We start from the raw sequence: 16,134 nt of genomic DNA, 5'->3' as shown, positions 1-16,134 counted from the left end.
GTCCTTTGCATTAAAATGATTTTCAAAAATAAATAAATAAGTAAATGAGCATAACCTCAAGGCTGTCTTCAGCATCCTCTGATGTTTCTGTCCATGCCTGGGTGCTCACAAAAGGGGCGAGAGGAGTGAGAGGGTGCAGGTGCTGTGCAGGTGGAGCTACAGGTGCTTTCAGGTGTGAAATAAAATGTGTGCAAAACTTAATCAAGGCTACACACCGAGAAAGAATCCTTTGCACAATAAAGCCACATTTGTCTCCCAGCCATGATCACTCTCTGATATACACACTCCCACATCAAAGTCTGAGATCACACTTAGAGTTCAGACACAGAGTAGTCCATAGATTTCAGCTTTTCATGGAGTTCAGAGTAAAAATCACCTGCTCTTGTACCATTTTTAAATATTTTAAGATCTCCTTGGGCTGTCAAATTTAGTTAATTTTCTTCTAATGGCAGTGTTACTCAGATTATGTGTTTAAATGAAAATAAATTTAATAGAGTGCAAAATCAAATCAAGAATTCATTGGAAGAAAAAGCACCCCTTATAATTTAGGTGGCAATCTGCCGTGTGTATTACATTTAAACTGCAAATTACTAAACTGGGTATTATTTGATAGAGTTCCACCCCTTCCACTTGCACCTTCAGTATTAACTGTTCTGATTGTTAATCGGTATTCATGCAATAAAACAAAGAGGAAACTCCCACCCCCTTAAACACAGTGAACTGCTGGCATCTGATGCAGGAATTTACGGCAACAGGATGTGAATGGGCGATGGCATTTTTGTCTGTGACACCAACCTCTCTCCGCTCTGACAGATGGAGAATCTCATGCCACAGCCAGGCACCACTGGCAGCATCTCACCACAATCCTGGACCCTCTTTTAGCCCATGCCAAACACAGGAGGCACAACGCCTCTGTACAGGTGATATCATTCCCTCAGGATAAACACTGCCAGAGGCTGGGGAACACAGCAAAGACATCACCCATTCTCTGAAAAATGTGTTGTTTTGTTAAATGACATTGATCTTTTGGCCGTCCCTGGCTGGGTTAATGTGAATTAAGATACAGCATATGCTCGTATTGCAAAAGTAAATTTTAGCTAAACTCCAAGCTGCTATGATGTGGCAGTTAAGACATTTAAAGACACCCTAGTTTGAGAGTGCCACAACACTGGGCAAGTTTGTCTGTAATGGTGTTTGTGACTCCTCAAACACAAACACCAGCACTTATCACACGCAAACCTTGAGCTCCACGGGACCCCTCACATTTGCGTGTAAAGCGTGAGCTCTAGAGATCTGTCCTCCTCAGTCCACGCCCAAAAGCACTGCCATTCAGAATGTTAAGTGATGACTGTGAATTAATGACCATGTGTGTAAATGTCATCAGTAAATGTCAATAGACATTTCCTGGCCCGGTCCTCAGTGCATGGCACTAGACTCTGGACTGCCCTGGGGGGGTCGCATCCGTGCCTGTCTCAAATGTTTCATTTAGTATTTTTTTTTGTTACAGGAATATTAGAAAACACAGCAAAGCCAGTGACATAAACAGAACACATTTGATACAAGAGTCAAGCACAAGAGACAGGGGAGGTAAGTTACAAACTAAGTACAAGAGAACTAACAAACCAATTAACCAGCTGCAAATGATAGCGATGACTACTGGCCAAAGAACGAATGTTATCAACGATAATGTCAGACCTGCACATCTATTAACCTCTGACTGGCTATTACTGCCTGTCTTTCATTATCAGTATTTACTGATTGACATGGTCTTTTTCTGTTCATGTAGAGCAGTGCTGTTTTTCACAATCATTCTAAACCAATTACAAACTTGCTTTCACAATACTGGACTTTTCATGGTCATGCCAATAAAACACCTTTGAAGTTGAATTGTGAATAATGTTAAATTTACAAAAAAAAAAACAAGAGGGGTAAGGTGTGTACCATGTGCTGTCATTGAGAGATGGTGGAAGGATACAGATATGCTTATACAGTTACATAACTCAACTGCATGCGTTTAGCAGCAGCAAAGCAGGTGCACCCTCCTTACCTTGACATATCTCCACAGCTGAGGATAGACCCTGTACATCCCCAGCAGGAAAGATATGGGGGTTCTGTTGGGGAAGGAGGTGGTGACGGCGTGCGTCACCTCTGGGAAGGAGAACACCTTGAAGCCGAATTTCTCATAGAGGCGCACCAGCTCCTCGTCTGGCTGCTCATCCCCCTCACTCAGGATGCTACCCACCGCGCAGCGGCACTTTTCTGCTGGGTACTGGGACAGGGAGAGAGAGAGAGAGAGCACATTTTGCATTTGAAATATATGCAGATATCAGATATGCTTTTGTCACCCCCATTTCACATTTTGTCACACCAACCAAAACTAGGCAGGCGATGAAACACAGATGACACTATTCTATTGCTACTTCTGTTTGAGGCTGTATGTCTGTGCTTAAACAACATGGATGCACATTTGTCAAGCCAATAAAGCAAACTGTAACTGAAATACTGAAAACGGAGAGAGAGAGACAGAGAGAGAAAGCAAGAGATACACAGAGGGAGAAAGAAGGCATTGTCTTTGCTCATAGTGTTCCATTCTCCCCTGTAATCACAATACAGCAGGAGGAAGAGAGAACTCTGTATTTTATATTCAATATCCATAGCAATACTGTGCTTTGTGCACCACCACGCACTGTAAATGCAACCTGGGGAGAGATGAAGAAAAAATATTAAAAGGCAGCAAGGGGTTATTCTATGAAAGATGAAACCCCGGGAAACCAAGTGTTGAAAAATGTGCTTCAGTTGCTAAGGAGTGCTTGGCACCTCCTAAGAAACACTCCCTTGGGTTCATATTCAAATAGTTACTTTTCTTGCTTACCAGCACATATTCCAAGCTCCAATTATAGTAGATATACATTTTAAAACGATAACTGCAATATACTCTGCTTACGGTTTTTCAGTTAACAGCACCAGGTGTTTAAGCTTATTAACATCAACATTAACTTCTCTCATGTCAGTAACCTACTTATCCCAAGATCCCCTGAGAAACAAGGACATAAGGGACAAACAGCTCAGACTCAACACTCTTATACATGAGAGACACAATTATGCTCCCAAGTGGCTCAGTCAGTTAAGGCGCATGCTCTGAGCGCAGGCTGAGCGCTACAGCACAGGTTCAAGCCCAGCTGTGTTGTTTACGGACAATGACTGGGAGCCCACTGTGGCAGAATAAATTGGCTGTGCTCTGCCCGGGTTTCCTCACTGCTGTGCTCTCAGCACTCTACAGCTTATTTGGGCATCAATGACTTGCTCAGATGACATCAAGGAGATGCATCTATCCTCTGTTCTGTGTCTGCCTTGTGGTGCACTGTGGGATGTGCAGTGTGAAAAACAGTTGCAGTAGATGTGTGTGTGCGTGTGTGTATTTTGGAGGATTGCATTCACTAAGCCCTGCAGTCCTGTGTAAATGCAGATGATGTCTCTGCAAAACAAGTCTAAAGGCAAAAAAAAATACCAGGTGAAAATGGGGAAAAACTGGGAAAGCCACTGATTTGCCATGGCCTCTCTCTCATTCTCTAGGTTATAGCACCAATGGCTGCCACATCAGTCCAACATCTCCCCATTTTCCAAAAGCTGCGAGTTTTTAAGCACAGGTGAAAGGAAGCACTGCTCAGCAGAGGAGGGGAAAAAAAACTACCTCAAATGGCAGACTGTAAACTAGACATAAAGCCACGCTCACTTCTGGCTGTCTGGCTGTCAAGGAGAAGACCGGTTGGAGTGGCACATGGGGGGTCAGCTTTCAAAGACACACCCTGGAAACTGCGGAGGCGGAAAAGGAAACTTCCTACTTCCTCGCGTTTGATTGGCTCCGGCTGTGAAGCCTGGCATTTGGGAGCAACAGCGTCATCGGCAGATGGTGCTGAATGCTGAACGCCGCATCTCTGACAGCCTCACAGACAACTTCTCCAACTAATTACTCCAACTCTTTCCTCTCCCTTTCTGTCTTGTTCCCTCGCTCTCTCACTCTGTCTCTCTCTCTCTCTCTCTCTCCTTTCACCCTATCCCACCTTTATTTTTCTTCCCAGGGAAAACACGTTAGCTTCTTCTCACTCAATACTGTGTCATTCAACTGTCCATTTGCGCTGTTTTTCCTGTTTACACCTTTGCAAACTCTCAGAAAGACCATTTCCTCACTGTCAGGCTCACCCCACACCTGCTATACACAGTTCAAATGCAGGTCACAGACTGCAATGCAGAAACATTTCCCTCTGTTTACACAGAGGCAGCAAGCACACTTTGCACTTAACTTTACTTTACCAAAGTAAACACAGAATAACTCGACAAGAAAGGGACCAGAACACAGACCTGCACCTTGATGGCATCCCTATATGCTTGAATACCCACTTTCAGCCCCTATGGACATGAACAGAGAGCCTCAATGATTTACTGACTATTACATTACATCATTTAGCAGACGCTTTTACCCAGAGCGACTTACAAATAAGTGCATCATTACACCCATGTAATGTAAAGATAGACATGCAATGCACCTTTTCACACATTTCCAGTAGTTTATCTTTATTGTCTTTTGCAAAGGTTCAATGATAAATTTCTCCATTTTCCCCATTTAGTCTCAAATGTTTTTTTTTAATTCCCTATGGAAAGGCACATTGTAAAGAAGTGTGTGAAAACTGAGCATGATAGCAAATGAAACTGAGTGACTGATCAATATATCAATCGATTGATTCACTGATTGATTGGTTGGTTAATCAACTGACTGAATGATTGGTTGACTGATTTTTTTTTAACAGTGACAGCCTGGGGAAAGGAAGTGGGAAAGATAGACAGGATTTTACAACCAATTAACTGCACACAATGACAGGTAACAAGACAGACTAATATGAATGGAGTGTTCCATTCTGGTCCATGAAAACACTAGGCACCATGATCCCCAATGATTTCCCTAAGAGCCTTCCATCAAGAATCATCTAATCCAGGACCCCGGTCAGCTTCAGCCATTTAAGAAGACGGTGAACCAGAGTGGTATAGCAGGTGGTATTGTGCATCTTTAAAACCCTTAATGGAAAACAAAAAAATTGTTGTTAAAGACATTCTTCCCCTGTCAATCAAGCCACCATATGGGTGATGACTGACAACAACAATGTGATGACACCACACAATCTGCAAGCAGCGTCTGCCGCCACCTCCTCCACAGTCCTTTGTCAGCCTCACTGTGCAGGCAGGGACAGAGACACAGCTGTCCACGAGCACACTCTGTGTCCAGAGCTGTGAGCCAGGCGCGTCCAAAGAAACTGTATTCTTTAAAGTTACAACCAAGCTTATGGCACCGAAGCAAAACGGAGAGACAAAGCAATAATCCATGGGCGCTAAACATTTTACATTACATTATTCATGTGTAAGATGCTCTCATCCCGAGTGACCAATTGAAACAATAAACCCCAGCCGTTTGGATGTCACTTTATTTAGGCCTGTCACCACGGGGATGACACCCAAGGTGATTTACATCACTGATTGAAATCATAATGGCCTTGTTATCTCAGACATCGCGCGTGGCAGGAGACCAAGGTTACGTGAACCCCTTAAAGGGCGGAGCTGACTCATATTTACCAAACAAAAACCTTCAATGCAAAACAATGTGATTGGTTTAGTAAGACATTGGTTGCGTATGATAGCTCCACCATTCTGTTGATGAAGACTCGCTCTACAATCACTGGTAATCTACTTCACCAGCAAGAAGGAGAAGAGTAATAATAATCTGGAATGTTTTTTTCCACTATTCAGCACCGTACTTTGTGCAGACTTTGTATATAATTCTTTCCCCTTGCCAACACTGACAGAATAGCACATACCACATATGAATATTCCTGTGATAGCTGTCATCGGCAGCTCTGTCATTGCTCTACTTCAACCCTAAATGCCAGCCTCTCGATCTCTCTGCCTCAGCTGAGCTCATGACTGCGTCTCATTACTGGAGCTTGCGGCTCAGTAATGATCCATTCAGAGCTCCCGCCATCGCTAACAGCTCACACAGCGGAGAGCAAATAACACTCCGCCGTTCAGCGCCACTCAAGATAACAGACCCCTGAGGCCAGAGCAATTAGGAGAGGAGGGAGGGAAACAACCTCTCCGTGTCCCCTTTACTTATTTATCTCCTTAGTTACTTATTTATTTACATCAGACGATCTGCCGCACGATACCCCTTTCTTTCTTCCAAGACGTCCGAGCAGGCTTTCAATCTATTGGCTTCCGCCATCGGCTGGACCACTAAAGACAGAGGAGTTGCAAAAGCACTCTCTCTTTAAAGAGGTCCGCAGGAGGTCTTTAAAACAACAGCGGCACACAGCTGAGGAAGCGATGCTGCAAGCAAATCTGTGATTTATTTGGGTGACACCTGGAGCTCGGACTAATGGGCCTATACCAGATCTCTCAGTTCAACAAGAGCCACAAACTCATAAAGGAATGGTGCGGGTAAAGCTACTGTTGCAAATCTCTACGAAATACATAAGCAACCTTTTACAGCATCATCCGCAAGCAGTAAGCTTTATGGTTTCTCCCTATCTTGTTTTATTTGTGAGCTCAACTTATTCATGAAACTGACAGAGGGCCTGAATCGCACCCTCACGGATTTATTCTTCAATTAAATTTGAACAAAAATGATGGGGAAGCGTGTTTTTTTTTGGTCAATGTTTACACATCATCACTATTCCAGCATGGAATGCAATGAAGAAAAAATTATTGTGCATGAACGTGGAAATGTAATACTTGATTAAACTGGTTACTCTGAGCAAAAGATGAAGCACGACAGTGGGGGGATTGAATCTAGGCCTCGGTCCAGAGAGTCCCGGATTCATCCGTTTCTCCTCACGCTGGTTCCTCAGAGCGTGCACTCCAGGGGCCTGCAGAAGGGAAGGGTAATTTCCACTGCAATTCTCCAAATGGAAGTGCAATGGGGTTTTTTGCCAGAGGAAGGTTTCCAGCCCGTAAAAGCAGCCGTCCAGCAGAGGTAATTCTTTATTATCTGACTTAGTGGATTTACTCCCCTCATCTTTCCCCAGCAGCTCCTCTGCACTGTGGCCCCTGGGACTTGATCATCGCTGCGCCGACCCCCCACTTCATCGCTTGCTGCTGCTGGGAAGCGGCATTGGTGGAACAGACATACCTCCGCAGCAGCTGTGAAGAAGAGTCCCAAAGCCAATATGAATCTACTTGCTTATCAGGCTCACGGTCGCCGTGGCCATGAGACCCAAGTCATCGGGGCAAGTCTGGCTTAGTCAGCCATTATGAGGAAAAATTAGCAACAAAATTCAGATGGATCTAGTAGATTGTGATAAAAATATTAACAGGCAGTGTTAACCCTCTAATAACCGCTTTCATTGGACAGGAGGACTCTATAGCTCCCACACAGTATGCAAATACCTAATTACCCCACGGAAAATATGCATTCTTACAGCTTCCATGAGGCGCAGGTGCAAGTGAGGGCCTAGACGCCTCATCGCATCCTGTTGATGAAGAGATCGGCCCTTCCGTGAGGAATAAATAAGGAGACACTGACCGATCTCTTCCCCCATCTGTGCTGCTGTGATTTATACGGCAGGACTAGTGTTGCAAGGTTATTTCGGGGCTCTGGAGGGAGGCATGCTCAACATCCCCACAGCCGCTGCGGGTGTGACCACGTGGGGGTACAAGGTAATTGGGATTTGGGGAGATGGGGAAATGTCCCCTTGGCAGCCGTGATAAAGCACCGCTGGTGGCAACAAACGACCCAATCTCCATCTCTCTTCTTTTTTGGCATGTTCAGTCTTGATGTATCCCTCTGTCACAAGCTCGCAAAGGGTGTCAATTGAAGTGGGGAGGAGTAAAAAAGCAGATTCTTTTTTTTTTTGAAAGCAGGAGCATAGCCACTGTTGTACGCAGCATACTAAAGGAGAAGAGAGATGGGCTGTGTCTGCGTCCTCCCCCCCCAAAAAAAAAAATCATGTTAACTTCTGCATCCCCTGAGTGTCGTGAGTGGATTGTTTGGGTTTTAGCAGTGGATTTGCTTCCAAACAGTCCAGCGCTGCTGTCAATAGATGTGCAAGCCTGGAGTCTCAGCGGACCACCGAGCGTTCCAGACACCAAAGCTCTCCGTGGAACAAGATTAATGGCCAGCTTCGTCCCTATTCAAACAGAGTGCGCAGACAACCTGGCTTCGTCACAGCTTTGGACAGATTAGCAAAGTATCATTGTGTAGCCTCTAGGCTCAGGAGTTGGGTTCATAACTAGCAAGTTGCAGGTCTGATTCCCAGATGGGCCGCTGTGTCCTTGATCAAGGTGCTTGAAAGACTTTGGTTAATATCCAGCTGCACCAATGGGTAACATGTAACATGTAATGTATGGAAGTCACCCTGGATAACACCATCTGCCAGGCGAATAAATAACCATGCTTTTTCAAGCTTTCACCTTCATTGCCTTCTGTTAGTGATAAAAGGGTAGAGACATGTGTGCTTTCACTGTTGTGTGGCAAAGGGCAGAAAATCGCACATCTGAAGAGGAGTAAGACCGGTGTTTTATACTGATAAAAATGACCACATTTATTTTCCCAAAAATGAAAGAGTAAACCAATCACATTTATTTTCACACAAAAAACGTGTTTTGTGGAGCAGTGTACAGACACTACATCTTCTTATTCTACGCTACTTAACTCCATAGGCAATGCCGTATGGCACTAAAGGGAACATAAGCTGTGGTGCAGAAGACCCTGAGCTGATCAATGAATCAGCATGGCATCAAATTAAACCCCCTCGTTTCCACTCGAGAGAACTCAGCCTTATTGTCCAGCAAGCAGAAACCTCCACCTTCACTCACACAGAACGTGCTCCATCACCGGGTCAGACGGAAGGATTACGATCGCCCAAGCACATCAGATCCAACGGCGGGCGAGCGCATGGGATCGTGAATTAGGTCGGAGGATCAGGGCCCGGCCCACGAGCATAGCCGAAGTAAATGAGATCGGTTAGCGGCCGGGGCGACGAGCCATGGGGCAAGGCTAACACAGGGGAGGGTGACACACGGGCGAGGACGCAATCGGCCAATGGGAGTGCAAGCTGTCCAGACCCCTCACAAAGCATTATGTCAAGGCTCCATGGAGACGGGAGGCATGCTGCCCACTGCCGCTGTCATTGAAGAGTGGGAGTCATTAGCCCCCTGCAGACCGGCAATATGGCGCTCGGACTCACATTCATGTAAAGCCGACACAAATAGCATCTCAGGTGGAGCTCCCCTGTTCTGACCCATTTAAGGAAGCCCGGTGTGTGCACACAGCAGTTATTCCTTGTCTTAAGAATGGTAGCACCAGATGCACTGAACCAGGAGAGTCGACTCATGGAGGACATGCATGAGGAACACGCGCCCACGTTTAAAACGTGCAGAGCGCTCAGAAGTCTGCTGGGGGACTGCATGCCCCGCGGCTGCACGGTGCCAAGCCATGCGAGAGAAATGACCCACAAACACGCGGTCAGAAGCAAGGATGACCTCAGCTTCCTGGAACCTTCACATGTCCCTGCCCGCATCATTCAGACTGCCACGGAGGCTGTCCATCAAGCCGGCCGTTGGTTGCCTACCACGGTACAACCGACAGCACTCTGCACAGCTTCATCACAGATAAAGCGAATCGATACCTCACTGAATGCGCGCCGGTATGAATGTGCAGTAATTCTAGCGCTCGAAGATTAATCTGTCTCTACTAAACAGCCTAAGAATCATTTCGCTGTCCCATAGCAGAGTGGTAAACACAAGGGGTATGTCATCAGATAAATGACAGGAGATTACTGAACACTTAACACTGAATCTCTGCTTCGTGGGCTTGCTGACTGTTCAGGCATGCTGAGACTTGATGGGTAGGGGACCATGGGAAAGGGGGCGTGGGCCTGGGCCCGCGGTGACATCATGTGAGACTCTGCGGGTGCCTGGCCCTCGTCGCTAGGCGAGAGGCCCTTTGGACCACAGACCCCTATCCCTGCGGGTCTCGCAATGGCACTTCCCAGCTAATTAAGCGCGACAGCCTGGGAGTATTGGCATTTGTAATTACTGGAGAAGATGAGCTTTCTCGCTCCAGGCAGGGCAGACGCTCCGCTGCGGTTAGTCTCATCTGCTTATCACCACAGTGTCTTTTTTTATTTATTTTTTTTTATTTCTGATTTTCGAGTGGGCTGGCAGTACCAGCAGACACGACGGCAGGGCGTGAAAAGGAAGAAGCTGCCACAGGAGAACAACAGGACCGTGAGGCAAGGACTCCTGGGGGGGGGGAGTGGGGGACAGAGGAGGAGAATGGGGGAAAGAGGAGAGAGAGCAAGACAGCAGGAGAGTCGGGGAGAGAAAGGAAAAATGGGGGAGAGATGGATAGGGTAGGGAAGAGAGCTGGAGTGAGTCTGTGTGAGGGGTGGTATGTGTATGTTGGGTTGGGTGTTGAGTGAATGGGGGAGCAATGCGGAAGTAGAGTGCTGTCTCTTATCTCTCATCCCAGACAGCTGGGCCAGGTGCCTAACATAGACGTTCACAGACAACCTCTGCAACACGCCAGGACTCTCAGAGCCCACAGCTTCCAGAGAAACTGAGAGCTCTCCAGGCAGTCCCTGAACCCGTGCACAGGGTAACAGCGCCTCAGCGTTAACAGATCTGTCAATCCAGCTTCTCAGCCAATCGCCTGAGCCATAGTCATGGAAGGGGGCAGTGACAGGGGCAGGGGGAAGGTCATAGGGCTCGCTCCAGCTCTGAGTAAACCACGACGGGTCATACAAACAGCCCCCCCCGGAGCAAACGCTACATCATTATATGTGAGGAGAATGAGAGCTGCACCGCGGCATCCTGAGCCACTGCGTCCCGCGGCGACATACCGTCCATCAGAGGTATAACTGCCTGCGGAGGCGAGGCCAGGCCCTGTCACTTAGACCTGGGATTTCTTAAAGGTCATCTCCCAGCATGCCTGTGACTGATGACACATGCCACCCTTCCACTTCCCTCTCACTGTAAGCCATTCATTAGGTGACAGCGGAGGGACGTGCTGGACTGAAGGGCAGATGGAACGATGCGATTCAATGGGCTCCGCACATTCATGACAGGACAAGTTTCCTGGTGCGGGGCACATTGTTTGACATTAAGCAGACCCCTTTCTCATATGCACAATGTTACATCTCATGGACGCTGCAGTCCCTTAGCAAAGCCGGGTCTGTGCAGGACTCTGGGACAAGCATTGAGCCTGACTCATTTTTGCTGCCAGTTTCTCTGATCTGTCTGAAGAGACAACACTTCATTTCCATCCCGACCTATGAAGGAGACAAGAGTGAGCCGGGTGGAACTCCCAGGACGCTTTGGAAGCAATGTAGCCATAGAGAGCCCTCGAACACTGGCCCCAGGTCAGTGTCCTTACACACTGGTGCGATATTGCCACCTCCTATCCACAGTGGTGCACACAGAAATGATGTTGCACGTACCGCCCTTTGAAAGTCTCCTCTCTCTTCCGCCTGTCAATCACAGAAGACTCACTGCATCAGCCCATACAGCGGGAGATATATTCCTTCTTTGAACCCTCAGTCACACAAGAAAGAAGGGGGGAGGAAAAAAAGGAAAGGGTAGCACTTTGAACTCGGAGCCTCCCAGGAGGGGAGGGAAAGAAAGAGGCAACATGATCACACCTCCTCTTGGCATTTCGCAGCAGTGGGTTGACCGCTCCAAGACCAGGAAAAGTCACTCTGACCCCGTATCTATGGTAACCATCACTGGACCCAGGCCCACGGTCTTTTGCTTCTGGCTGTTTCACAAGAGAAAGCAATCAAGAGCACAAAGGCAGACAAATCCAGACACTATACCGCCATCCACACTGCATGGAAATCCCTGGGCTGCAGGGAATTCATCCGGGCTAATTCCATTCAGAGGCGAAAGAGGATTAATTCAGTGAAGTAAGCGTTTCTTCGGCTCTCCTGTCCCTGATAGCAACCAAAACAGCTCTCCGCTGGAGCTTCTGACCTTCGCAATGCACCCATGCTGGTCCCTCAGGGCTGGACGGTAATGAGCTGAAAGCATTAGGCCAATTAAGATGGTAGGACAGGATCTGGTATTATCTATCACTGTTAAGTCTGTGAGAATGAGCATCTCTGCTAATTGGGGGCCTGGGAAAAAGTATACTTTGGCACCCACAGCTTGGCACCAAAACCATGGCTGCCAATCACTCACAATCGCAGCTGAAAACTCAGTCTGTCCCCATGTCTGATGGCGGTAAAGGTGACCTTATATCTGTGAGGTTCTAATCTCAAAATCCCACTGATTTAATAATGAAATTGTTTCGGAAAGTACGAATGGTTATATAAACATACAGTGGTGTGTTTTAAAAATGTGAGCAAATGAATAATGTGATGTAATGTTGAACAAGCTGTCAAAACTGCATGATCACTAAATTAGCCAGTCAGACCAACATCAGCAGCCGTTTGCATGAGTCCCTAACCAGAAAAGCAGTCCAATCAGCCTTTCTTTGCAGGTCCACATATGCCGCAGACATTCCGCTCTGTTTTCTTAGGGTCCATAAATACCAATGATACCATGGCTGACACAACTCCCAATATTAATATTAAATATCATTTTAAATCACGCATATCCCCGGGCGTGTTTGCCGTGCCGCTCCTCGGGTGGATTTTTCCTGTGCGTATTCTGCTGGAGCGCCTCGGTTTTAAACAGAGGCACGCCGCTGTGAGAACTGCTGCTGTCACGTTGGCTTCAGCGTACTATCATCCTGATGACTTTCCCTCGAGCGCCAGAGAGAGATGTGACAGCGAGTGGTCACATCAAAGAGTCACAGCCCGGGAGGTGACTGCAGAGCCACCGCCGCTGTCCTGTCTCCGCACCTGTCACGGTAGCGCACCTCTCTGAGACTGTGCTGTTTTTGTCCTGGTTTTTTTTCTGCACTTCCCAAGCAGAGACATCAAACAGACATCAAAATCTCGCCCCATGAGGAGAAGATGAGGAAGGATGGTAACTGAGTTTACATATAAAATGGAAATGGCTATTCTTTTATGCAGACACACACACATGCATATGCACATGTAAACATGAACACAAACACACACACGAGTATATGCATACTTTCATATCCTTGAAGTACCGTATGTCATTGAATGGGCTTATTTTTTTCAAGTAAGAAACTTCATTTTCTCACTGGACATTAGTTTTCTGCCTTGACAGAAGTTCAAAGTTGAGAGGTTTCAAGAGCAACCAGGTTGCGTGCTGCACTGTGTGCCAACAGAGGTGCCCCAGACAGGGACTACAAAGACGTTCCATTCCCACGACCCCCAGCAAGGGCCCAGCTGAGCACGGTTGTTTTACCAAGGTTAGCCTCTGACCACTCAGCTGGATCAAAGAGACTCCCAGAGTCAGCCCTGAAGGAAATATGTGCTGCACTAATATTGCAGAGACAGGCCAGCACTTGGCAACCTGAGGCCTTTGGAGAAGGATGTGCAAAGAACAGATGTCTGCTATTATGAAAGGAGAACCTCTGGACATAACCCCCCTATGGGTGCTCTTTTCCATCCAAGACATTGCGTAGCCTTCCCCCTAAGACATCCAGACACTGAAAACAGAACACTCCTGAAGACAAACACTAATCTTAAAAGGGTCTCTTTGTGTCCATATGAAGTCCCCTCACATCTCAAAATTAGATCAAAGGAAAAAGTTATTACTCTGATAAAAGAAAGGAGGAAAATTTTACGTTTCTGATTATTAAGAATATAAATCCTACTATTTGCTATTTTTCATGACAGACCAACAGATAGTAATTATGGAGGACATTACATCATTGTGATTTAGCAAACACTCTCTTATCCCGGGCAGCTTACATAGTGCTAAGCACCGACATCAGCAGTTGTATCATATATGTGCAGTTGCTTAAGGCATATGAAAATGTTCAGATACACATTTACGGTTCTATCTGCGGATCGAGCTTACGTGGTCCACTTATGGTAACGTCTTTCCTGCTCCAAACAAAATCGTTTCAAGATATGCATTGCATCAGTGCCATCTAGTGGTGAACTAAATAACCTTATTTCCTTGTTCGAGCAATCAGTGACATGAATGAATAAATGCCGAAATTATGTCTGTTCACAAGAGAACTCTTGCAAAAATAAAAGTGAAAGAAAAAATCACATTCATAACAGCAGAACAACCAATTCATACAATTTAATATCATAATTAAATATCACTAAGAGTTACAACAGTTCCTGTTGTGCATTAGCCTACATACTTATCAGAAATCGGGCATATGGCCATCGTACCACTAGATGGCAGTATTGAGGAGTTTAAACGCATTCTTAGGCGTAACATCATGAACGCGAAGATTCTACTGACAGCATGTCGTTTCCATTTAAGATTTTGTGAGTTTATGACCAACAAAAATCACTTCAACAAACCACTAAAAAGTAAAACCCCTAGTCAGAAGACTGAGTGATGATGTTGAAACTCAACAATGACAACAACCACAATCTTCACTCCAGCACTGATGTCCACACACAGTCACCACACAGCAGCCATAATGTCCTAAATCCAGTCTCTACACAGTGCTGAGCCTGAAATTCCAATATAACCACACATTCAGCTCCTATGTACCTTCTGTTCTCTGTCTAAGAAATTCCATTTGCTTCAAGGAGGCTTTAGGGTTGTCTGCATTCCTCTGCTGAAAATGGGATATTGTTGTAAACCACACCCCTTTAAGAACATTCATAAGGAGCAAGCAAACTGTAAGACTTGTAACTTCTGTATGTCACAGACAGACGAGTGGCACCAGACTGACTCTCTGGTCCAAGCTTAACAATTCTGAGACACTGATGCCCACAGTGGAACAGTTGAGACACTGATGCCCACAGTGGAACAGTGACCTCAGAATGGTCATTAAGCTCTGGTCATTAATGTGATCCAAATGACTAGAATGGCACTAGATTAGGTGGTCTACTCAGCAAACAAGTAAAGATGTAGTACTGCCCTCTTTCTTTTTCTACCTTTTACATAAATGCCTCTGTTCAGAGGAAACCAAACAACGGTTTATTAGAGTAAGGCGAATTCACTAGTGGCTAATTTAACTGCAGTGTTTGCTGTTATATAGGACATAAAGACTCAGTGCTCCTCACAGAATAGCTTCACTATTGTATGTTTAATCAAGTTCTGCTGGGAGTGGGGATCCCTAGCCTTCTTTATCTGACTGGTGGATTTTGGTTTCAGTCACAGGGACACATTAATTAAAAACAACACATGATACAGAAGCATCACACCACTGGCATGTCTGCTGCAACACTGGATACCGTATTTACAGTGAGCGAATGAGCAGACAGAGTCAATGTCTCCATGGGCCAGCCATAACATGCATTGAGTTCTGTTAATAATCTGCAAACTACATAATATGCGTTCAATAGTTTGGCAATTCTCCCAGCATATTTTGTTGGATTACTGCCATTACACACTGCAGGTGCATGTTACCAGATTAACATATATTAGCCTAAATAATCTCTCATAGGAGGGTGATATTAAACACGCATGAGTTGCCCTAAGGTGTAAAATGTGCAAAAATGAACTTACTAGAAAACAAAATAATTGACAACAGTTCAAAAAATTGCTCCAGCAAACTTTTTTTTTTTTTTGAGAGGATGGCACAGAAATAATATCCCTGTGCCTAAAACACCACCAGCTGGCAATCATGCCTTCATAAAGTGGCAATAAAACAGCCGTTTAACCACCAGACAAGCCAAACAGAGCTACACCCTCCGAGCGGCCAGAGGACGGCACTTGGCTTCATCTCATTCGGGGTCTGTGAGGAAGTCAGCTAAATTTGGGATGGAGGGGGACTCTCCGTGGGACGGTCACGTGGTAGAGGATGATGGATGAAGGGGCGATGGAAGGGCGCATAACAGCGGACGCAGGGCAGAGCAGTAGCTCTGTCTGGAATGTGCATCAGGGCCCCTGTGTTTCCTCATCGCCCGTGATTAACACTGTTTCCCTATGCTGACAGTGTAGATGAAACTGTAGGCTGTAAACAGAACTATGTGGCAATGTTTGGTGAGGAGCACTACTGCTCCTCTTGCATGTGGCACCCAGCACAATTAGACATTG

At 46.0% G+C, this 16,134-nt stretch overlaps 1 protein-coding gene across 1 annotated transcript in view; it reads right to left on the bottom strand.

Annotated features, from left to right (window-relative positions):
• Positions 1–16,134, bottom strand: part of LOC118779584 (testis-expressed protein 264-like) — an 85,879-nt gene that overhangs the window by 64,871 nt on the left and 4,874 nt on the right. Inside the window, exon 2 of the mRNA XM_036531755.1 lies at positions 2,048–2,269. Within this exon, the coding sequence (XP_036387648.1) occupies positions 2,048–2,269 (222 nt within the window). The remainder of the gene's footprint in view (positions 1–2,047; positions 2,270–16,134) is intronic.

This window comes from Megalops cyprinoides, chromosome 6 (genome assembly GCF_013368585.1).
Source record: "Megalops cyprinoides isolate fMegCyp1 chromosome 6, fMegCyp1.pri, whole genome shotgun sequence".
Taxonomy (NCBI): Eukaryota; Metazoa; Chordata; class Actinopteri; order Elopiformes; family Megalopidae; genus Megalops; species Megalops cyprinoides.
Note: the sequence above shows the minus strand (reverse complement) of the source record. Positions and strands in the feature narration are given on the sequence as shown.